We start from the raw sequence: 25316 nt of genomic DNA, 5'->3' as shown, positions 1-25316 counted from the left end.
CCAGCTGTGTATTAGATGAATATGGTTCCTGTCAGAAGGGGGTGTGTGTTCACCACACAAACCTCTCTGTTTAATGTCAGTTAGGTCAGAGGTTTTTCCTTTGTCTCTCTCTTTCACTCGGTCCTGCACTTTATTAATATTGTCAGTGAATGGTCTTTGGTCAGCATAACTGACCGGTGAAACTGTCCCATCATTGTGCGACCACAATGGAGCTATACTACTTATTATAATACCCAGCCATTAAATTCTCAACGTCATTCAGTGCGCAGGGATATATGAATATGCAGTTAGTCCCGCCTGTCTCCACCCACCCTCCGCACTTCTGCAACTCAAAAGACCCCGCCCCACGGGTTGATGGGATTGGTTCTTAAGCTTTATGATGTAAGAAACCCTGACCACCGTTTGAGACTGTCTTTGTTACGCTGCTGTTTAAATACCCATAATTCTCAGCTGGGGTGTTGACCGCTTGTATTTATTTATTGCTAGCCAAACAACAAAAGTGTTTTTAATTGATTTTATATTCTTCAGTAACTTGAGGAATACCGGAATGTTCCCACAGGGTTTTTATGAACACTGCACTCAAAATATGAAAAATTCAGAAGGATAACTTTTCTGCTCCATTATCTTCAAAGCTGTAATTATTTTTGCAGAGCACTGTAGGTGTACTGGTGTCCTGGCAACGTGTTGAAATATTTCTGCTTTTAAAGCCTGTCTCTATTACAAATACCATGATTTAAATATACTGCCTTCTAAGGCACTGACTTGTGAGGCAGCAGGGCAGAAATGTATCAAGGCTGCTGCATTCTTTTTCAGACACAGGCATGGTGCGGTGTACTCTTGTAATTATTACCTTCATAGTTACTTTGAAGTAACAATTTTACACTGTACCTGGACAAACAAACCACCTGCTCTTAAAAGTGTTCAGATAATTAATCATGTAACTGTTTCGCATTCAGTTAGTATTAACCTATTCATATTTCTGAAAGAGAAAATGTTTTCAGTAGTAGGATTATTTGTCTTGTGTTTATTTGTAAAGATAAGCCTGGGTAAAATGGCAAGTCAATTCAGGACATTTCTTTTAACATGACATGCATCATAATATTCAGTCTGGGTAATTTGGAACAGGCAAATCATTTGTGCCATATTTTAAAAATGATCGATACTATAAATATATAGATTTGTAGTCCTAGTGGAACACAGTATGAAACTAAAAAAAGTCTTTTTATATTCCACAGTGCGCAGTAATTGTTTATGATACTATATTTTGCAGCCTGTAGACTTACCTCTCCTTTAGGCTGAAGTATACACAGATTGATGGAGTGTTCCTCATCTCAGTAAAATGTATCTTGAATTATTTTTTACACAGAAGACTCTTCAGGCCGTCACAGACATGGCGAGCCATCCACCTTCCATCCCCTTGAGGGAATTCTGTCCCCTCTACTACCTACTCAATGCCATTCCTGCAAAAGTCCAAAAAGGCTTCCGTTCGGTACTTGTCTATCTCACAGCTTTGGACAGCAACAGTGACTACATTGCTGTGGGAAGCAGTATTGGAATGCTGTATCTTTACTGCAGGCGTGTGAGCCAGATGAATAAATACAACTTGGAGGTATGGCGAAAAAAATAAATAATAATTCACTCACTGGTCTACATTACCACATAAGCCAGGATGTCACATTCATGTTAAAGTACTTAGCAACATATCAGTGTCCCCCTTGCCGTGATAAACCAAGTTGAAGACTTAACTAATTAGCAGATGAATAGAATCAAGTTTATAAATAAATTAGGATGGTAAATCTTTGGCTTTTCAGGACTGGATTCTGTTACAAGGTATGTTTGCTATTCAGGGGTGGTTTTTTGAATGCAAACTCTTTGTGTGCCTTCATCCACAGGGAAAAAGCGAGGCTATTACTGTAGTGAAGCTGCTTAGCTGTTTTGATGATCTGGTGGCGGTGGGCACAGCGTCTGGTCGAGTTGCTTTCTTTCAGCTGGTGTCACAGCTTCCGGGCCGGAATAAACAGGTACATATTATAAGAAGACTCGAAAGTGTCCGTAGGTGTGAGTGTGTGAGTGAATGTGTGAGTGTGTGAGTGAATGTGTGTGTGTCTGTGTTGCCCTGTGAAGGACTGGCGTCCCCTCCAGGGTGTATTTCCGCCTTGCGCCCAATGATTCAGCCCAGGTAGGCTCTGGACCCCCCGCGACCCTAAATTGGATAAGCGGTTACAGATAATGGATGGATGGATGGATATTATAAGGAGTATTTGAGTAGACTGTTGAATGGGTGACCTTTGTAGTGTCATCTCATACAGAACCTAATACATCTCATACACATAATGCATAGGTCTATTCAGTTATTGTTACTTCTTGTTTAACATGTACACTTTTAACTCCATTGCCTTTTGAGTTCTCCACTCTATATTGTTATGTATAAGATCGTATATATCTGCTTTAGTGACACTGAGGTCCTTGTCAGGAATCAATCTTAAAGAATAGAAATGCAGTTGAGAGTTGTTTCAGGTTTAAAATAATAATAATAATAGCAATATTGTATACCCATAACTGTTTCTTTATTGTATACCAATTCTGTTTGCAGCTGAGACGGTTTGATGTCGTCGGCCTGCACAAAAGCACAGTGACAGCATTAGCATGGAGCCCTAATGGCATGAAACTCTTCTCTGGTGATGACAAAGGGAAAGTGGTCTTTTCTGCTGTAGACCTGGACCAGGTGAGTATTTTCCATACAGACTAATACTCATAACCATTCATTCATAACTTTCTTTGGAGCAGACTTATTTATACTGCCTGTTAGGGCTGTGCCATATCGTGTCGTTCACAATAATATGGTCATAATTAAACAATAAAAAAAATATCAGTATCGTGATATTAGTGATATTCAGACTTGTTTACGTAATGACGTCTGTTACCCATATTACGGCATACGTTCTATACATAAGTCATTTAGCCATGGTGGAGTACGGTGGAAACTGGCTCTGAAGTAGAGGAATTTGCTCCAAAAAAGTTTAGTGACTTGTTGAGGTGGTTTGGTTATAAAATATCAGATATACAATTAACCATGGTATTATGTTAGAAATAAAAGAAGCTGTTGATATTATTAATATATATATAATTTAATACGATTAATATAAAATTAATTTTGTTGCAATAGTCTGTTTTTTCAGTGTTTTGTCATATCGCCAAAAATATCGTTATCACCAAAATACACTGATATCGTGATATTATTTTAGGGCCATATCACCAATCCCTACTGCCTGTTATCACCAGGGCATATGATTTCAGGTCTGAATTTAGGCAGATTATTGATTTCATCTACACCTTTCATACCAGACTGAACTCATATAGTTTTCAATCTCTCTTTTTAATTTTAATCGTGCCAACATCACTCATGTAATTCAAAACAGAGTCAAAGAACCAGGTATACTTTACCATCCTCAAGGACAGGACAGATAGACAGCTAGTTCTGCTGAGCTGAGCCAATTACTCTGACCTTGGACCTGCTAAATATGAGACTCAGGGCCCTTAAATATCAGAGGAGAGGAATAGTGGAATCTATATCTATCTAATGTTGTTCATTTCATTTTTAAACCTCAATGCTTTGTTTACTGAGAATGAATTTAGCTGTATGTTGTAAAACCAGGTATTACCAGAAGTGGGCATTATTTGCTAGAGAGAGAGAGACTTTATATAGCCAGGGAGATCAAGTTATATATATTGATCTCCCAAAATAGTACCTTCACACAAGAAGGGAAATAAACTTTAACAGCTGCTGTGTTCAAATGATGTAGTAAACTCAAAATGAAGAGGCATGTTTTTAATTGGACAGCGAAGATATATAACTGAGGTTAAAAATATTATTAAACTAATGTGCCATGCTGTTATGCTCAATAGTCAATAGTGTCTTTCTTTCTGTCCCAGGGGGTGTGCAACCCTGTGGTGCTGTTGGAAGAGCCCTCAGCTATAGTTCAGCTGGAGTACAACCAGAAAGTGCTTTTAATTTCTACTTGCCAGCGTTCTCTTCTGTTCTACACACAAGAGCAATCTCTACAGCAGCTGGGCACGAAACCCAGAAAAATGTAAGTCATTATAATCAAATCTGTTTGTCTTTTATCTATCTGAACAGTATTTTGAGATCCCATACAACAAGAATGTGAAAATCCATATACAATTACAAGAGCTTTTTGTTTTGGTCTTTTTTTTTATAGACATTCTTAAAATGGCTAACATATCTGTTACTGAAATAAGAGTTATGTATATGTAGATCTGGTTTTCACTTCTGAATGACAGTTTGTAAACAATAACCCAGGGACTCGAAATACCAGTCTGTTCATTTAAATGTAAGCATTTCGTACACATTCATACACGTAAAACCATTGCCTTACACTGAAAAGGCCCTTGTTCTTCACACCCTGACCCAAAGGTCATAACACTTTAAACATGTTGCAAGAAAGCAGCATCAAAATGCTAACTATTAGCCTAGAAGCCATTCTGGGACATTTCCAATTTTGCACAAAAAGCCCAAAGCAAATAGGGGTCTTTAGGCTCATAAAAGCTACTTTCACACAACTAGGGAAATGTACCTCAAATCAGATTTTTTTTTCTTTGAGAGTAGCTGTTCACACTGTCCTGTAAATGAAATTAGTCTGAAGAGATCACACTTCTAAACTACACAAAAGAAGAGTGCCTCAAGGAAATATCTGTACATAGCATCGAAAGCACTTTTCTTTTGAAATAAAGGAATGGAAACACACTGCCGTTTTAAGGTGTATAATTATATCACACACTTGCTTTTTTTTTTCAAATACTTGCTTATTATAACAGAGTAAAATAGCATATAATATGAATATTTAATACAATATGAAAACTGATTCTGAAAATTAAATGATTATTTATAGACTGATGTATAAGAGGACAGAGGAGAGGAGCCAGTAAAATGAATTTACATTTGAACTTGGATTAATGTATTTTAAATAATATGCTTTTCTTTCCCAGTAGTTTTTAGAATACAAAAATTCGTATTCTTCTTAAATTCTTATAAAAATTAGAAGCCCCAGGGACAGGCACAGCCAATCGCACTGGCCATATGTGTTATGGGGAGGTAGGACTCGAGTAGAGAATGTGATTTAACCCTTTCTGCACCTCTAGGTTAATGAGACGTTGACAGCTCTGTGTTTTTCTTTTTGGAGGGGATTAAATTATAGGTGGGGACAATTCAATAATCGCTGGATATTGGTGAGGACACGTCATCTCCATCCATGCTAATTCTACGATCTTAGTTTGAACCCAGATATTTTTGACATACTGCTGATTATGGACATGAAAATATGATCAGCAGAGCAACAGCATGTAAACTTCTCCTACTGAGCTTCTAAATTTCTAGTTGCTGGGCCACAACTAACTCATCATCATGGCTGTCACATAATATTTGACAGAAATTGGTCAATTCACACAAAAACTTAAAGAGAAAAATTTGGTTGCATTCTCAATTTCCGAAAAATCATATTTGGAGTGCGTATGATAAGTTGTACCCTTTTTGAATGAAATAAACATGAGTAAATCACATGAATATATCATGGTTGATGTATAAAGGCTTTGACATGCATTCTGAATCTTGTGCACCCTTTTTTCAGCAATGGCAAATTTGGTGCTTGCTTCCAGCCGGGCCTGTGTAAGCAGAGTGACCTGCTGGTGTACGCAGCACGGCCTGGGCTGCGTCTCTGGAGGACAGATGTTCGCGGCCGTGTACAGGAGACCCACGTCCTGAAGCCCCTCTTCAACCAGGATGTGCCTCAATTTGAGCTGTTCCCTCGCTCAGGTCCTGCTGGTGCTTACAGACCCACAGAGAGACAGCTGGGTTTGGTCAGCTGCTTTCTGAAGGAGGGCTGGGTGCTCAGCTGGAATGAGTACAGTGTATATATAGTGGATTGCACAAACCAGGTATGGGGGAGAGAGGGAAGGTGTTGTGTTGTTTTGTTTTGTTTTTTTAGACTAAATGCTGCGTAAAATAATAACACCAGATGAATTTGGAAGCTACCGTCCCACAAATTCATATTGTGGAACCTGCATGTCTAAATCATCATGCACCTGCTTAAATCACAAGTTCTTAAATGGACTTGTTTTTTAAAGGAGCACTGGGTGGTGTTTTTATTACGATATTAAAGCTTAAAAATACTTGTGATGTTTTGCTGATGTGAATAGGCAGAATAGAGCCTCAGACATTGCTACGTCAGGCTCGGCAAAGCACAGCAGAAACTGCACTATGTAACTTTCAGAAGAGCGTAGGAACGTTGGTCAAATGGAATCAGTTATTTGCTGTTTATTCTGTTAAGAAACATGCTGTGATTGCATGATGCAATGAGACTCATTCTTCTAGGCTAAATTAATTTATTGCTTTTATTTATTTATTTTTCAAGGTCATCATTGGTGGTCTGGAAAGCTGTGGCGACATAGTGTCTGTTTCATGCACAGAAAATGAAATCTTCATTTTGAAAGGCGATAGAGATATCATGCGGATCTCTAACAGCCCCGAAGGGCTGGTTTCCAACAGTAAGTCTTTTTTCTGATGCTCTGGTTTTCCAGTAATATCAAGACATTTCAGAAGAATTGTTTTGTTCTTTTGGATTTGTTTTATAGAAAAGGTCTTTAGTGCTTCACGTGATTAGTTTTCTGAATCTTAATATTGATTTGTAGATCTCTTAAATTCTCACCACATAATTTCCATATCAGTTTAATAATAGTTAAAAAGCATGTGTCGGAAAGCAGTATTCACATACATGACCACTATATTTTCAGTATTATCTTTGAGAGTACAGACCAGTCTTGAAGACTACGCTGATTAGATGCTAGTTTAAAACAACTTGGCATTATTTACTCACTCTTACATGCGCTCAGTAACACAGATTCTCTCTCTCTCTCTCTCACACTCGCCTTCTTTCTTTCCCTCAGTGTCAGATCTCTCCTTCCGTTTGACCTCTCCTCTTTCCACACCCACCATCCTCCTCCCCCCAAATGGTGCTGTGGAAACAGCACAACCGATCAGGACCATGCCCATCATAGTTGAAAGGGAGTCAGACCCCAGCCCAGAGGAGCGGGCCAAGGTGGACCCAGAGGAGGTCCAGGAGGAGTTCAGCCAGGCACTGGAGGCATTGGAGGTGGCTGAAGAGATGGAGGGGCAGCAAAGGGGCTCACTGGATATGCGAAGTCGCAGCAGCTCTCTCAACTCATGGGAAAGCACCCAGGGAGCCTTCACGGCCGGAACCCCTGCCACCGAGGCTTCAGCATCGGAGCTGTCATCGAGCCGCTACAGCACAATCACACAGGAGGACTTTCAGCAAGAGCTGGTGGTCAAACAAGTTAAGCTGAAAAAGAAGGGCAAGAGGAGAAGGCAGGGTGAGTTTAGTGGGCAACATACAGTTAATTATAAAAAAAAGATTGAAAATAGATATATGAAAAAGCAGTTATCATTAAGCAGTTCTGTTAATAATTCTCTTTTTTGTACATATTATTTTAGACTGCAGGGAAGAAATACAGCATTGTAGCACTGCAGATTTTGTTTGTGTTTACATATTTTCTACAGAGAGTGGGAATCGTGTGAATGAGCGCAGCAGCTGGTCAGAAGGCATGTTTAGCCAGGACGGTACAGTCAGCGATCTCCTGCAGACGCCTGTCAGTGAGCCCCCATCGGACCGTACCAGCCTCCTGTGCAGCAGCCTTGACCTCCACAGCACTGGGTCCCCTGACCACGAGGGTTCCATCTGTGGAGAGTCGTTTCTGAATCAGACCCTTCCAGAACTCTCTCAAGGACAGAATGAAAACCAGGACCAAGGGCACAGCCAAAGCCCTGCTCAACCCTCTTGCCCGACGTCTCTCCCTCTACACGACATGGAGTGCCAGGCTTATGGTGACCCTATGGATGCATTTGCAGAAGGTGAACCACAAGTAACCGCTACGCCAGATGTGGACATGCTCCTGGAGTGTACATTCTCATATGTGCAGGCAGCTGAGGAGCAGTCTGTGATGGAGGGGGCTGCTGAGGATGGTGGTGAACCACTGCACAATATGGAAATGCAGCTAAAAGAAGATTTACACAGGGACTTTGACTTAGATTTTCCTTATGACCCTATCAGGCCTCTGGCCTATTCCCCAGACCCAGAACCTGAACCATCGCCTTCTAGTGACGAAGAGGACATATATGCCCATGGCGTGCCATCCAGTGCTAGTGTAGGGGACAAACTCAGCTCTCTGAGCCTTCAGGGTTCTGCCTTTAAACAGGCAGAGCAGGACGAGACACTGCTCCACAAAGCAGATCAGGTAAGAGTAAAGTAGATTATGGTGTCACATCAATGTCAACAGTAGAGGGCGCAAAAACACCAGGTGGAAAATATAAACCTGCAAGTATTAGCATATTGCATGTGCAAATCTCCCCTTTGCGAGCTCAAATGTGAAACACTCGTGCACCAAGCTCCGTTCCCTCTGGCTGTTTTTGTGCTCGAGAGGATTTTCCATGCTCAGGTTTTGAAATGGGTGGGTTTGGGGCCTGGGTCAGGGCTGTTTCTATCAGTGAATGCTATTGGCTAATGTCTCCTTGTTTTGTGACTGCCCGCCTCAAGCTGTATATAGCCAGCCTACTTAGAGAAGCCTTGTAGAGAAAAACAAACATTGATTTGTGTACCTTTGTCATTTGGGTTTTTTTTTTAAATGTGGAAAAATAGTAAATAGGAATCACCTCAATGTCCAGAATTACTTTCAGACTATGGTTCCAAGGCCGTCTCATAGCAGTGCGAGTGGGTGGAATACTAAGTAAATGGAGCAGTAGTCGACTCCCAAACTCATCGATTCTTTGAATCTGGAAGTAGGGGTTAATGCTTGGCAAATGATTCAGAGTCAAACCTCAGAGCTTTCTTCTTGCAGCGAACATTATTTCCACATGTATATCACATATTACTATGATCTGAACCCACTGTAGAGTGTGGACTATGACTCTATACTGACTCTCTATCTATATCTATGGCTCTGGTGCTGTTCTGGGGAAAATAGCAGCTCTGTGAACCATGAAAACCTTTCCTAGTAGACTGGCCATATACAGTGTATGAGGCGGGCTGTCACAGAACAAGGAGACATCAGCCAATAGCATTCACTGAAAGAAACAGACCTGACCTCACCCCCAAGCTGGCAAACCCAAGCATAGATAATCCTCTCGAGAGCAGAAAGAACCTGAGGGAAAAGTGCTCGGCGCACAATGGAAACTTAATATAAACATAACATAAATTGGTTCCCAGCTGGAACTGAAGAATGGTAGGTTTTTCAGCACGAACCGTGACTGTGTCCATAGGCAAGTTGAGCTAAAGAAACTTGTTATAGAGTCCTCGAAGGTGCACTGGGTAAAAGATCAGAAGACTAGACGTATCTGTGTATGCTTTCATTTTGAAATAGGAACCCTTGTGTTTTCGGGAGCTGTGGTCAGCATGACACAAGGTGACTGACTCACTCACAGGGTCACACGCACACACGCACACACACACACACACACACTTCACCATTTACTGTAACATGTCACGTCAATGATATTTTATGTTCCTGTTGGATATGTAATGAGAGATTTCAGAATTAGAGGTATATGCAAATATTAACTCTATGGGGTGTTACATTTTAAAAAATATATTGTTAATAAATATGAATTCATTGGAATTTATTTAAGGTTAAGCAGAAAACTCTGCCTTAAATCCAGACAAATGAGTTTTTATACTCCATTTGCTGCTGGTTTTGTGTTTTATAAGTATTTGTGATATCCACATTGCTGTCAGGAACTTGTGCATTGTTTTACCATAATTAATGTTAAATACTCTCTTACTGTTCGTTTTCTTTTGTGCATTTTTGCTAGGTTGCACACTGATGCCAAGACAAAAACACCATGAACAACAGTGTAGTAGCCCCTTCCAGGGTGTATTTCCCACCTTGCCCCCAGTGAGCTTGCTCCCCGGTTAGGCTCCGGACCCACCGCGACCCTGAACTGGATAAACTGTTACAGACAATGAATGAACGAACTTCTGTTATATTGAGTTCTGTACTCTAACTTATTCTTGCATTCATTCATCTTCATCTACCTTTTCAGGGTCATGGTGGCACTGGGGCCTACCCGGAATCATTGAGCCCAAAGCATGAGCCAGGGCTCCAGCCCATTGCAGGGCATTCTAACATGTTCTATTATGCTAGTATACTAGTAATGTCTACTGAAAATTTGAGGACATGTTATTTATAAAAGGTAACATGTTCAATCCTGTTATCACAAGAACATATTTAATTATAAGTCTTTTGGGACGGGTGGTTCTAGTGAATTATTGTGTATTTTAATTTTACGATTGAAAGCATGGACTCCTCAATGTCTGTCAAACGGCTTCTGGACCTTGACTGATTTTAAGAAATCAACATTGTTTTAAAGTTAGAAAAGTGGTATCGTACTCCCTTACGGTTTGTGTGAAATGAACAGAACAGAATTGTGGAAACTCTGCACAGAACCCTTTTGTTTTAATTCTCTTTTTTTGTGCTCCTGATGCAGTTGGCTGAGAGCTGGATGGGCTACAGTGGGCCAGGTTGTGGCATCCTCAACCTGGTGGTGACTGACCGGCACATTTGGTGTCTGGACTTTAAAGGTATTTTGTACTGTAGCAGCCTTCCCAATGGCAGCCTGAGCTGGCAGAGGTTTGAGGAGAATGTCCAGCAGGTGGCACTGTCCCCTTCAGGTGAGTCAAGCTTTTTACAGTCCCAGATATCACTCAGTCATGCCGGGTTACCATTAAAAAACCTATGCAAATCTAATACCCAATAAAGAAAAAAAATCCCTTCGTAGTCATGTTTACGTCCACTGCGCTTTTGTGACTAATTCTGATGACCTGTCGAAATGAGGGAGATGGAGAGATTTGAGTGTGTTTTTTGCTTTGAACTTTTTACAGTAGTTTTGATCAAAAACACATCAAAATGCGTGACTTAATATTTATTTGTCATTTACTGTGATAAATAAATAAATTACGGTGTAATTACGGTGTAAATTTTCATAAATTACAAAATCCTGCTTCTCGGTGTTCGGTATCATAAACACTATATTTATAGGTTGTTATAGAGCTCAGTGGCATCAGAATTTCACAACTTGTCTATGGTATACTCCTTAACCTGAGTGTTAAACTATAAACATTTCAGAATTATATATTTTAAGTCCATTTATTATATGTAACCATTTCTTCCTGTTGCTTAGAATGTAGTGTAGAAATAATTTTAAAGCATTTTTGTGTAACGTATAGTTGTAATTAAACGTTTAAACGTTCTTCCGCTCTTTTGACATTTTATGGTAACCTGGGAAGTATTAAAAATGACAATTGTCATTTTGTTTAAATAATAATATAAAAAAAATAATAAAAATGTGTTAATTTGCTATGTTCACGATTTAAATCATCATCTTCAAATCATCTAAACCAAATTCACACTTATTTTTGGATACAGTATCATCCCGAAGAATTGATCACATAGATGTACATGTTTTTGCAGCACTTTTCCTTTGTTGGTTTTGATTTTATTATTAATATTTATGTGTGTCTCTGTATATATATATATATATATATATATATATATATATATATATATATATATATATATATATATATATTTTTTTTTTTTTTTTTCTTCTTCTTCTTTTAAAATAAAATGACAGTTTTAATTTTTACAGTACATTACACAAAAAGTGCTTTTTAAACCTAATTTCTGTACCACAAATTTAACTAAAATCATTTATCGATTAACTATTTTTAAAAACAGTCATTCATCCTTTGCCCTGTACCAGTTCCAATTCTTGAAACACAATATTTTCCAAACCTACTGTATGAAACTGTTATTGTACATATTGTGTTGTTGGAATGTAATTGCAAGGTTTTGGTTGATCATGTATGTGGTGGTAGGTGCATTGCTGTGGAAGGTGGAACAGAAGACTATGACGGCCTACGCCTGTGGTAAAGTCACCATCAAAGGCAAAAGGCACTGGTACAAAGCTCTGGATGAGACGGCTTTCGTGGCACTTAGTGATGACACAGCCTGGATCATCCGCACCAGCGGTGACCTTTATCTCCAAACAGGTGAGATGGAGTATACATTGACTGTGAGTGGGATATTGTAAACGAAAGATTCATTGTGTGTCAGATATTCACTCTTTTAAAGCCAATGTCCACCACTGTCTCTGCCATTCAAGACTTTCTAAGCAGCATGCAGGCTTTCCTGCAGCCAAGTACTCAGGGGTTTCTTTTGACTTGCTAACATTTAATGTACAGAGGCAGCATAGCACACAGTGCAGTGTCATGGGGGCTTGTGTGTGTGTTTTCCATATCCCAGACTTTAGATTTGTTGCTGGCCACCTCTCAGATTTAGTCCCATATGGGGGCATTCACTGAGGTTTTCGCTATCACTTTCATTCCACTATTTATTACGCTGTCTACTGTTAGACACAACTACCTTGTTGGTCCACCTTGTAGAGGTAAAGTCAGAGACAGTAGCTCATCTGTTGCTGCACAGTTTGCGTTGGTCGTCCTCTAGTCTTTCAATAACGGAGACAGGACGCCTCTCACATGATGCTGGATTTTTGGTTGGTGAACTATTCTCTGTCCAGTAGAGATATTGAAGGTTTTAAAAACTGCAGCTGCCATATGAATAATAGGATTAGTTTTTAGTTTATAATACTGTTACAGGAGTTATGTCCTTGTTGCTTAATACATTAATAAGTCAGAGAGAGGGTGAAAGGCTGCAAACAAAACCAAAACAGGTACATGAGCTGGTATGTTGATTTGCACTAGTTTACCAGTAGATGGCACCAAGTGTATTTCCTGAAAATTGTTCTGCACTGCCAAAATTAGACTGAAAATTCAGTCACCCCCACACTGAAGACCTGGGCAATTATCTTTTCTGACATTAGTTCACTAGTACTGTAAGTTGGAAACTAAAAGAGCACGTGAGTTGGAGAAGTACAGGCATCTGCTCGGGCTGTGTTGTTAGAGCTCTGTGTGTGCACCAGTAAGCCTTACGTAACAGTGCAGAGCATGATCAAGCGCAGCTGCTCTCACTCTGGTCGTGCCAGACGCCTCGCAGCTCTGTTTATGGAAATCCCCAGCAAAAGGCTTTCTAACTATAACTACATTATTACTGTGAATGCATAGGCCTGCTGTCAGATCACACAAGTCTGACTACAGTGTAGAACTGTAACTAGCATTTTAACTGTGCAGAATGATCTTTCTCAGTTGAAAAACATCTCAACTAGTGGAGGATATCATTACATTGCAGTGGCTCTGATGGTAACACTTACACAATACAAAGCTGCAACTACAAAAATTCCTGATGAATTAATTAGTGAATCCAAATTAAAGAGCTAGATTGATTATTAATTGTTGTTAGCAATTCACCATTGAAATATTCTTTGTTTTGTTTAATTTTGTATATAATTAGACATTCTCAGTCACTAAATGTTCAAACAGTGTAAATGTACATTTTAAAGGTACAACAGTAGCTTTAGAGTCCAGTTGTGTTCCATAAAGTTAAATTACATTCTCTTCTCCAGAAGGAGTAGTGAATGTTTCTAATCTTTCATTATGGAATTGTAGAAAATGAAAGAACATAATAAAATATGTTCTGGAGATTAAATGGGGCGTATACAATTTAAGAATTTACCATTATAATAGAATAAGCTACAATTATGTTCCCTAACTAAAGGTACTGAATATGCACTATTGAGGGTACCACCACAGTGACATTTTTTTTCTCACAGTGTACCTTTTATACATCTGTCACTGATATTAAGTTTCTACCCAAAGAGAAATGTATTTAAATTATAAAGTAATTTTAAAAAACCTCACTAGTGTCATTAAAACATTGGTCTTACGGATAATTGCGATTGTGAAACTTTATAGTAAACTGCTCACATCAATCCCACTCTCAGTCTACCTCACATTGAATAACTGTAAAAACCATTCTGTTCTTTTAAGTAATTTCTTTTACTTTAATAACCCCCCATTCTATACCCTCAGGTGCTCAGGCAATATTCTACTCGCCTCAATACAGTCAGCTGTCCTTTACAGTCAGCAGATCTGTCAGTACCATGGCTCCAAATACTTTGAAACTGTGTTTTTATTTTGTAGTTTTGAAAAAAATTTTAAAATTCTGTTCTTTGATTTTCAGTAATGGAGCATTAATTCATGATCGTTGTTTAAGACTAAACTAAATTATTTTATTTTTTTTCCTGATAAAGTTAATATGGCTCCTCAAGATCCTCAATGAACATGTAGCTTTACCCTGACCCATCACAAGTCTGACGTGGCTCTGCCCGTTTTTCAAGTCTGAGCAATCTGGTGCTTGCGCTCACAGTAATTCCAAGCCTTACATGAGACTCACGCTGAGTAAAACCCACACCTACGCCCCTGCTCACACTGAGTAACACCAGCGCACGTTTCTCTGCTGGCTGTGGCTCCAGAGCTCATAGTTATTCTGAGGCTCTCGCTGAGTGAATTATTTTCGAGCACCTTATAGTCTTTACTGGAATTCTGTGCAGCTGCTTTGTGACAACATCAGTTGTAAAAAGCGCTATACAAATAAATTTGATTTGATAAATGTGTGGCTGTGGAATAGGGCTCGACAATTAATCGAAAATTAATCAATATCTATATTCAGAACTTCTAATCGACATTTTGTCTATATACATTATATCAATTATTTTTATTCTGTTATGTCCCCACTGTGTGCTCATGTACTGTCCCTTTAAAAAGTTGTAGTCACGCGATTCTGCCCCTATCTGCCACATCGAAGCCAACCTAAAGGGTGAGGCCGGCCAAGCGACTCGAGCGGCTAGTACCAAAGAAAAACGGATCAGGCTCAGAGCTCCCAGCAACATTAGAAAAAGATCCCATATTTAATACTGGAGCATATTTACAGTATAAGCCTTGTCACTGAACTATGAGTGTCGAAAATAGAAAAACAAAATAATCCTTCATTAATAGTAATCGTGGTAAAATGTACAATTAATCTTGATATTGATTTGTGCTCATATCGCCCAGCACTACTGTGAAATTATATATCGTATGTCTGTATATGTGCTGGTACCATTTTTATAGAGATCATTAAACCATTAAAAACATGTGATATTACAAATGCAATTCAAAGTAATAAGCTAAAAAAGCAACTTCCCTGTGTCAAGGTTGTGTGTGTTGCCATGGTAACATAATTTGTTTACCAGCTATGGAGAGCTGTCAGTCTTGCAGTTTTATTTGAATATTAAGACCACACCCCCACCATTGTCCGAGAGGTCTAATGACAGCATTTTGACAATTTTGATGAGCATTTTATCATGTTTGCTCTGTGTTTTTTATTTAAACTTTAAATGTTTCACAGTATTCAAAAAATATATAATATGAAATGTGTTCCCAGTAGCTTTAAATAAACCCAGATAAACTTGTTTATCTGCTTTCTGATATGACATAGTGTTATGTTATATGTGAAAATGGATACAAATGTCTAAACATTCTTCGTTGGGAAATCACAAGTTCAATTCTAGACAATCCAATAGCCTTCCATGGTTGGAAGACCAAAAGAGAACAATTGGTTCTTTGTGGATGGGTAGAATGACGGTCCCTGTCCTTGTCATTCAGTATGATGATAGCAAGTGTGGGTATCTTTTATCTAAAGTAACAGATTTGAGTGATTAGTGTCATCCTCCTAGGAGTTTAAGCTGTCCAATGACGTTGCATTGGCGATGGTTCAAAATGTAACAGTTGCTCTCTTTACATGTGTTCAAGGAAGCATTTGCTAGCCTTTATACTCCAAGTGTGGTAGGGGTGTGGGTGTAATTGGCAACAACTAAAACTTTCCAGAAAACTGGATTTCAAAAATGTGCTAAAACATGTTTCATAGCTAGAAACGTCAGTTTTCAGCAGGTACTATGAAGCATACTGTGATCCATACTTTTGTTGAAATTCTATTATCGTACAAAGATTATAAATACCTAATGTGTGTTTGCCCCAGGGCTGAGTGTGGACAGACCTTGTGCACGGTCAGTAAAGGTGGATTGTCCATGCCCCATGGCTCAGTTGGCAGCGCAGGGCAGCGTTGTGTGGGCACTCAGTGAGCAGAGGGCTTTGTTCTACCGAGAAGGCCTCAGCAGCTACTGCACAGAAGGTGAACAGTGGAAGTATGACAAAGTCAGGTATAGACTTTTAAATTTTTTTTTTGATCACCACTGTCCAAAAAAAGATTTATTTCCATTTTTGTCTGTTTTTAGTTTCCTCCCTCATTTGAACACAGCAGCTGTCTTTTACACTGTGTGACAATTTCAATATGAATTAACTAATAGAAATGCTCCAAAAATTTTAGCATTGACTTCCATTGAAATTTAAGAAGGTTTTTTTCCTGTAAAGTTACTATTGTGGATATAATCTGAAAAGCGTATAATATAATGATAATGTCATATATAAGATGTTGTTTTCACAGCGGTGTTTACTGGGGTTTTGTTTTATTTATTTATTTATTTTTCATTATTAATTAGTTCACCAAACCTCACTAAACCAGTGCATAATTTGGTTATTTTTGCCTTTTAATCTTTTTTTAATCTCCTATTTTCTATTAATAACACAATCTTAGCAGGCTTAGCAGCAAAGTCATATGTAAGACAAAGCCTACTGCATTCACATAACCCTGGATTTCTGAATCAGGAATGAGGTATCTCGTTGTTGGAAATATATTTTCTGTGACCGACCATGAAAGCACCATTGGACAGAGCGTTGTCTGGACTGGGGAAGCCATTTGGACACACAAAACACCCAAATACTTTCACTGCCCAAATGAAAGCAGCGTTCAAGTTCAGCACTGTGCGCACAGCTCTCACTGGAGTTACGGCCACCCGAGTCGTGGCTGTGAAGGTTAGAGGAATAAACTTTCAGGGCCCACTCTGAGAGCAGTGTGCAGAGAAGCCCCAGCTAATTGCAGCACAAATGTCCCCATAAGGGAACCCAATTTAAAAAATAATAATAATAAAAAATAAAAAAAACAACAACAAAGTCCCCAACAAATTGGCAAATCCCAGCAGCAGGATACTCACAGTGTAAAAACTGTTTGGAAATCCTAATTCTGCGTATGCACTCATGAAGCACAGACAGTAGACAGACAGTTTTTCCCTGCAATAAAACTAATCTTGTCCGAATAGGGCTTAAGAAATATAATATGTCTGGGAATAAGCAAAGTGGGGAAAATGTTCCTCTGTGCTCACACCATGTTTGAGGCCAGTACTACATAAAGCTTGCATATCAGTGGGGCCATAGCACACGGAATGGTCATTACCATCTGTGGTACATTTATGACTCTCGGATTCAGCCTCCCCTGACAGGTGCTGAATGGTTTCTGCCAGCAGTCTCCCAGACCAACACAGAGGGACTTTCTTATCCTGGTACAAGTGGCTGGAAAGAGGCCCAGAGACAAAACTGTGTGTAATGGAACACTCGTCCATGTGTCGGACTCTTTGCTGTCTGTCCGCTTCAATACGAAATGTGTGTTTGTACAAGGTGAGGCTTGGCCGTTCTTCCTCCAGATCTGGCCGTCCACTTGTAGGTGATGCCTCTACCCTCTACCCTCTGCCTCTACCCTCATGACATTCACGTGGCCTGGCATATGACAAGCTGAAGTGAACACTGCTATGTGTTGTCCTTCTGGACCAAGACATGGTGAGGTGCGAAGTGGGTCAGGTCTATAAAGGTCTGTCTTTGTTTTCAGTTTATTAATAAGACAGAAAATGACAGAGATATGCAGATAAAAGCAGTGCCTGTGCCATCCACACTGTGTCGTTTTAAGAATGCTGAAATTATTTCTCTTATTCTGTCAGTTTTAATTATGATATCTCCATTTTTACTCGCTCAATTGACATTAGACAAAAACTGTTATGGCCTAAAGCCTGCAATTTCCAAAGAAGTTGATGGAAATTCTGTGATTTTGCACATCCTGCAAAAACTACTGCACATGTAAACATTGCAATGACAATGTTGAAATGATATATTGTGCGGCCCTAGTACAGATCCAGAATGCAGAGGCAGATCATGAAAGTAACCAAGCATCCTCTGCAGCTAGGCATAAGTTATACAATTCTGCAATGTCTTAAATCCTGTGACTTCCTCTCTGAGTGTATGATATGGAACAAGTTTGTCTTTAGTCCCAAGGAAATGATCTCTTAGCTAGAAGTTAAAAACGTCCACCACCATCGTCACAAAGTGACTCCTGGGCATGTAAAACATGAGCTGCACATTGGAGGGGGATCCCAGGTTGAGATAAAGAAACCTCAGGGGGGAAAATGCTGTGCCTTGTGATTCTCATGCTTTAACCACATCTCAGCTTTAGCTCGTAGCTTAGTCACCTGCCAGAAATGGTGCTATTGCTGATTTCTTGGTCAATGATGCACAGGCGTTTCCAATGGTGAGATACCAAACCCAGTCAGTGCCTACCATTCTGAACTGCACTCTGGATACAACGACGGATTGTTGCAACATCACAAAAAGCTAAAATTAAAGAAAGCCTTGGGTATCTTTTACACAATGAGAGAAAACCAAGTGGAACACAGAAATCACAAATCATGATCCATCAATACATTTTCAGAATGGCCTGGTGACAAGAAAGTGTCAAAGATATTTTGTGAGTTCTTTATAAATTCTATGCCTGTATCATCATTGAAACTTCAGAGAAAGTGGCTATGTCTCCTTTGCAAAAAGATGATTCAGGCATGATGGCGGCAGCACATTATCATAGTTCAGAATGTGCTTGGATGATGATGATGATGATGATGATGATGATTGAATGTCTCCAAAATGATCACATTGTTCTTGTGCATGTCTTATCACAAAATGACATTTTAAGGCTTCTGACATAGTGATGTAACATTAGTGATTAAAGCATGTAACCGTTAAGTAAATATTTTGAATATGTTGCGTCATGATTTTGTGTATTTATGTCATAGTTATAATGACTTTTGAAAAGACCTTGATGATGGTTTAGTTTATTGGTCGCTATCTGCCTTGTGTATCCATGCAGTGAGAATCAGGGATTGGAGCCTATCTGCATTGCCTTGGGAGAGAACAACACACTGTGGGCTTTGGACACTTGTGGCAGCCTGTGGTTCAGAACAGGAGTCACGGCTAAGAAACCTCAGGGCGAGGATGAGCACTGGTGGCAGGTGCGGTAACTCCTTTAAAGTAAAAAGCATTAAACACTTAAACTTATATTGATATTTCAGCCTTTTACTATGTAAATTACAACTGACTGAAGAGATACATTGATTTCTTACAGCAGCTTGCTTCAACATGTCTGACCTTAAGTAATACAAATCTTCAGATCACATAAATTCTGCAGAAATCTGATGTGACAAACCATTGCAGCACCCTCATGATTAATTCCAGATAAATTACTATTTGTGAACCATCCTTTTAATTTCCTTTTACATGATAAGGAAGGAGGAGAGTCTTCACAAACCTCACAGTTTGGATCTCATCAGAGATTTTGAGTCATGGATCAGATCGTCTTTTTCCGATCACCAAAAAGTAAAAAAGAGACAAATGTAAAACTGTAATTTATGTTTGCAGGTTGAAAGTAATGTAGTGAGCATTACACAACCACACACATCACACTTACATATGAGTTTAGCTGAGCTAATAGGGTGCTTTGTTAAGCTAAGTGCACTCATATTCCATTACAATGAACATGCATATAAACAGTCCCAAACAGTGAAAGGGGTAGAGCCAAACAAATAGAGCAGCTGCCGGCCCCCAAGTATTTTGCGCCTCTATTTCTTTGTACACGTGATTTTTATTTTAATGAGGTCTGTGTTTAGCAGTGGAGTGGAGACATTGCTCCACTTCATTTTCTTTTGTTATGTTACACATAAAAACAGTCAAGTCCTTCACTCTGTAGTTGGTTTACAGAATGCACTCAGCCCTTTTCCATATGAGACTCCCCAACCTCACACAGATAGAACTCTGCTCTCCGCAGACACTATGGTGATGTCGCCGTAGATGTGTGACGGTGCTCATTACACTCCGGCTCTCATGGCACAGTGTTTACAAACAGTAACAGTTTTATCCAGATGCTCTTTTCATAGGACACACAGCTGCTCAGTCTGTATGAAATGACGTTATTGACAGTTAATTTTCATTGTTTACTTCTTACTCATGTGCCCTATAGGTGAGCATCACAGACTATGTGGTTTTCGAGCAGGGAGGCCTGTTTCAGACACTGATACAGGCTACACAGTGTGTTGCCACAGCCACCAAGGCCCCGGTTGAGCGAGTGGCCGAACGGCTGCGTGTGGCCTTCCTCTCGCAGCAGTCCCAGTGCCAGCCCAGCCTGGTCAGTGCCAACAGCAGCGGGGTGTGGATCGCCTCAGGACGCAATGACTTCCACGTAGCAAAGGGCAGCCTCATTGGTACATACTCCTTCATCTGAGAACCACTGCACTGTGCAGTTTAGCGCAGTTTCCCCACTCTATAACATCCATGACAGCATAGCTGTAGTTTGTTAAGGCCTTCCTGGAAATCTCAAAGGGAAATGCTGGCTTAGATCAAGATGTTTCTTCTGAAGATTGGACCAAAATTGCTTTTTGACTGGAGTAACTTATGTTATATTATATAATTTATTTAGTATTTTCCCCTCAGGAACATACTGGAGCACTGTTGTACCCAGAGGAACAGCATCTGCTACTAAATGGGCCTTTGTGTTTTCCTCAGCTGTTCCAAACAAAGAGGGTATGTGCATGCCTATTTTCTCTGGAGTTTCTTTAATCATCTGCAATGTAACTGGATTTAAGCTCAGTTTAAAGGTTAAACTGTTAATATTTTTAAATAATACGTTAATACATTTGGATTAAGAGAAACAAACCCACGAAAAAATAAATCCAGCTTTATCACACACATAACGATCACTGGATAAGTAACACATACCTTGTATCTACAGTCATTGTCCAGTTTATCAGCTCCATTGACCATTCAGGAGCGCTTTGCAGTAATACAGTTATAGACTGTAGTCCACATGTTTCTCTGCATACTTTCCTATCCCCTTTTCATCCTGCTCTTAAACGTACTCACACGCCACCACTGCAGTGCTGAAAATGTTCCACCACCCAAATCCTAATTTAGTAAGGTAGTTGTGCCTAATTTAGTGATCGTTCAGTGTATATCCACTGTTTTCAAATACTTAACAATATATTGCTGTATAAGTAACAGTACATAAAGTAATAGATTTAAATGTAATTATCTTACACTATAATCATCTTTAAGAGAAGAAAAGTACATAACTGTGCTATTTAAATTAAATCAAATGTGCTTATGTTAAATACAGGTGTGCTTCCTGAGGTCCCAGAAACAACCAACAACCGATTAAAAATTAAAAAAGAAAAAAGAAAAATGACATAAAGTCGCTATGGTATTTAGTTACCCCACACATATAAAACACCTGGCTTGGACGTGCAAAGAATCTAACAGAAAAGCGTCCGTGAGTGGAAAAGCACACCACCAGAGAGCAGCCCTGCTCTGTGCACAAAAATGCAGCCTGAAAACGTGAGCCTGATTCTCCCCTCACATGGGCAACCCCACAAAACCCTTGCCTGTTAAGCTAACTTTTGGTACTTTGGAGGAGAAGTCAGTGGCGGGTGTTATGCAAACACATGCATGTGAAGCAGAAAGGCTGTTCTGAACTTGCAGACGCTCTGTGCACCCGCAGAACAGAAACAATCCCTTCCTCATGGACATGACCCTTTGTGACCACATTTCACACCCAGCCTCAATGCACGTGTGCCTTGAAATCAGTCCAAACCTATATATGCCTTTTGATATAAGGGATTTGAGCACTGTTGATGGGTCATGGTACCATAGCTTGGGGTAGAGTAAAGGGTTAATATAGGATAGGTTTTGGTTAAGCTAACGCGAACATAAATGGAATCACAAAGTGTTGATTATTTGCATTTATTGAAATATTATTGCTAGTACTATACATTGCTAGTTTATTTTTAATACAATAAATACTTCTATTGATGTTCAACCTGAACTATTTAGCAGTTGATATGTTATATTTGTACTAAATTTTTAATTTTATTTTTTATTATTGTTATTATTATTTTTTTTTAACTATTATGCTGCTTGTTGTTGTTTACATTTTGCCCAGCATCCCTACTTCCTTGGAATGGGGCTGCATTTGTTTATCTTACGTCATATTCCACAATTATACTTCCTGGTAAACACGGGAATTTCTACTGTGGCCTGTCTCTGTAGGAAGTTTCCTCTGGCTGGGTCAGAGCAGGAAAGACCTGTTCTGCATTTGGGACCAAGATCTCCACATGCGGCCCCTCACAGTCCAGCTCCCCCCAGATGTGGAGATGGTCTATCTCTCCGCCTGCAGGGACGCTCTATGGGGCTTGGACCACCATGGCCGTGTCCACATCCGCACTCTGTCGACCAGCTGCCCCACCGGCATGCACTGGATGCTCCTGGACCTCAGCCAGCTTGGTATGTCGACACCTCTTAGTGCAAAAGCTGCGTCAATGGATCATGTGCATGCCAAATTTAGACCAGCACAGTGACAGACTACAGGCTCTTTACAAGATTAATCAGCTTGATGGTGGCTCAAGGCATTGTTAAAATGTGGATTAATGGGAGTAATATGCAAAGAATGTGTGAAACAGCCTGAAAAAAATTATCTTTTAATTCTGCATTCGTACTTGCCCTTGTACACACTTTGATAATTAATGTTTATATAAGCTTTACGTCAGCTTTCTTACCCATCCATTTTCCAAATGAAGGTTTATGTCTTTCTTTGATTACACCTCGAAACATTCAGTTTTCTAGATCTGTGTCTATACATGTTGAAGATGCAATGTTTAGGGTCACTATGCGGAATTGCACTAGGCATTTAAAGTATGCAGATGACCTAACACATTATTTGTTTTAGGAATAAAATGCAGCAAGAAATAAGCTAAAGTTGAGCACAGTCTTAGCCACAGTTTTAACAATTACAGAAATTACAGTTCCAAAAAGCAGTAGTTAAGTGGAAGGAGTAAAATAAAAGTAATAAAATTCCCTGTCTTGGATGACCAGTGGTATGTCACAAAGGCTGGATTTCTTAAGGCACTTGCTGTAGTAAACACTATGTACTATAAATTAGGTAAGGTTAGTATTATTATCATTTTTGGCTAAAAATGTTGTTTTCACTTGGCACAAACTGTGAAAGAAAACACGCGCAGCTGATATTTTATCTTACGTTAAGCAACATTGATGCAGGGCCATGTATGAAAGATATATAACAAAATTGTGCAGTGAAAAAATTTGTTAGTGTATTAAAATGCAATACCAGTGAGTAAAAATGCAGAAGCATAACAAAAGCATGATCTTGTGTTCTTTTGATCGTTTACCTCTAAAACAAAATTGAAATCACTGTGAGACTCTGCATTTAACACACACATACCCATACACTAACACACACCCACACACATACATGTTATACATTACAGCTCCAGGGAGAGCAGAATAATTTTTTTGTTTAAGGCAAGTTTGTTTTTAGAGCACCTTTCATCTTCTATTTCATCTTCTTGTATGCCTTTTTATTTTCACAAAGACTTTTACATCCATCGCTGTTGCCTGAGGTTAATGTCATTTTCACAGGTGGGAGGTCCTTCGAAAAATGCATTCACCTTAAATATTCATTGCCCACTGATTCTGGACTGACAGGTGCTCTGAAACCTACTTTGGGTCCTAGCCATGCATAATGTAATTTACTACATTATTGGAACACAGCTGCTGTCTTTCACATCATGTGAAAATGTTATGATGAATGGACCATTAGAAATGCTCCAAAATTACTTGGAATAAAATCTTTTTACATTCTCTTCCACTGAAAGTTGAGAAGGTTTTTTCCTTCTGTTAAACTACCATTCTGGGAGGTGTGTGTGTCCAGTGTAATCAAATGACACGACTTTAACCAAAACCCTAATCAGAGGCTTCTAACAGAGATTACTCAAAACAAAAAAGAGACCTCTCACATCACCAGAGGTAAACAATCTACAAGAACATAAGATCTTGCTTTTGTTACATTCTTTCTCACTGGTGTTGCATATTAAACACTACCAAATGTATTTTCAGTGCACAAATTTGTTATATTATTGTTAAACAATTGTTTATTAATATGAGATGCAATTTGTGTGTATGTGTGTGTGTGTGTGTGTGTGTGTGTGTATATCTGAAGTGGGTGTGTATTTGTTTTCAGTTAGAAAATCAACAAAACATGTTTAAACGTTTGCATATGACCATACATATGAATATAATGAGTTTAAAATGTGTAGGAAAAGAAGTTAAAAACATCTATCCCTCGTGACCGCTTCATTCCTTAGAGTTTATAAGTCACTGCTAGTGGACATGTTTTGACGCAGTGTTTGAATGTGTTAGTCAGATGGTAGGAGTCCTTCTGGGTGAGTCCTGTGTGGGGGAACATACCTTGCCTCGTGGACCTTCTCCAGTTTCAACTCATCTCAGGTTCCCTGTTGACTGCAGTCCACTGATGACCTAATTATGTAATAGTTTATGTAATAGTAATATTATCAGTTTCTTAACTTTTTTTCTTTATTTTTACCCCCCCGCAAACAACACAAATAGCACATGTGTGTATGGATTTGTAGTTAAGTTGCAGGATGGGTGTGTTTTGCTTTGCATTGTGATGGTTCGGATTACAAGCATGTTAAATGCTCAGACAGCCAAGGAGGGTCTCGTATATCCAAAGTGTCTATCATTGAGGGACTTGTTTATATTTTTATATGAGCAGGTGGTCCTTGCGTAACGCCATGGCAAAGGATCAGGGTTCAAGGCAGAAAAAGAGGAAAGCACTTCAAGTGTTGCTGATCTCCTAAATAGTGGATTGATGGGATACTAAATACTGAGGAAAAGCAATGCAGAAGACAGGCATTTCATCAACATTTTGGCTTCCAGAAACACACACTCAGCATGCTTTATTGCTACTACTTTTCTGAGTGCTTTAAATATGCTTTTAAAATTTTGCTACTGGCAACATCCATTAGCATCCAAGTTAAAACAACAATACATTTTTTGAAGTTCTCTTGGGAGAAGGTCATTTACACATGGGTTTATATGTAATGTGGTACCACAGGAAATTGCCAATGTTCTTTTTGCACAGGAGTTTGCACAGGATTAAAAATTTTATACAAATTACCAAGTGTGGAAACTCCTGTCAAATGGTCTATATACAATACTTTC

The 25316-nt window shown here is 39.2% G+C and overlaps 1 protein-coding gene across 1 annotated transcript in view; it reads left to right on the top strand.

The window, feature by feature from the left end:
- Nucleotides 1–25316, top strand: part of tecpr2 (tectonin beta-propeller repeat containing 2) — a 38373-nt gene that overhangs the window by 357 nt on the left and 12700 nt on the right. Inside the window, exons 2-16 of the mRNA XM_066673418.1 lie at nt 1367–1609; nt 1893–2021; nt 2594–2725; nt 3934–4091; nt 5646–5952; nt 6429–6561; nt 6961–7404; nt 7592–8325; nt 10571–10754; nt 11961–12134; nt 16057–16237; nt 19102–19243; nt 20248–20488; nt 20718–20807; nt 22329–22562. Coding sequence (XP_066529515.1) covers nt 1391–1609; nt 1893–2021; nt 2594–2725; nt 3934–4091; nt 5646–5952; nt 6429–6561; nt 6961–7404; nt 7592–8325; nt 10571–10754; nt 11961–12134; nt 16057–16237; nt 19102–19243; nt 20248–20488; nt 20718–20807; nt 22329–22562 — 3502 coding nt within the window. The 5' untranslated portion in view covers nt 1367–1390. The remainder of the gene's footprint in view (nt 1–1366; nt 1610–1892; nt 2022–2593; nt 2726–3933; nt 4092–5645; nt 5953–6428; nt 6562–6960; nt 7405–7591; nt 8326–10570; nt 10755–11960; nt 12135–16056; nt 16238–19101; nt 19244–20247; nt 20489–20717; nt 20808–22328; nt 22563–25316) is intronic.

Source organism: Hoplias malabaricus, chromosome 1 (genome assembly GCF_029633855.1).
Source record: "Hoplias malabaricus isolate fHopMal1 chromosome 1, fHopMal1.hap1, whole genome shotgun sequence".
Classification (NCBI taxonomy): domain Eukaryota; kingdom Metazoa; phylum Chordata; class Actinopteri; order Characiformes; family Erythrinidae; genus Hoplias; species Hoplias malabaricus.
Note: the sequence above shows the minus strand (reverse complement) of the source record. Positions and strands in the feature narration are given on the sequence as shown.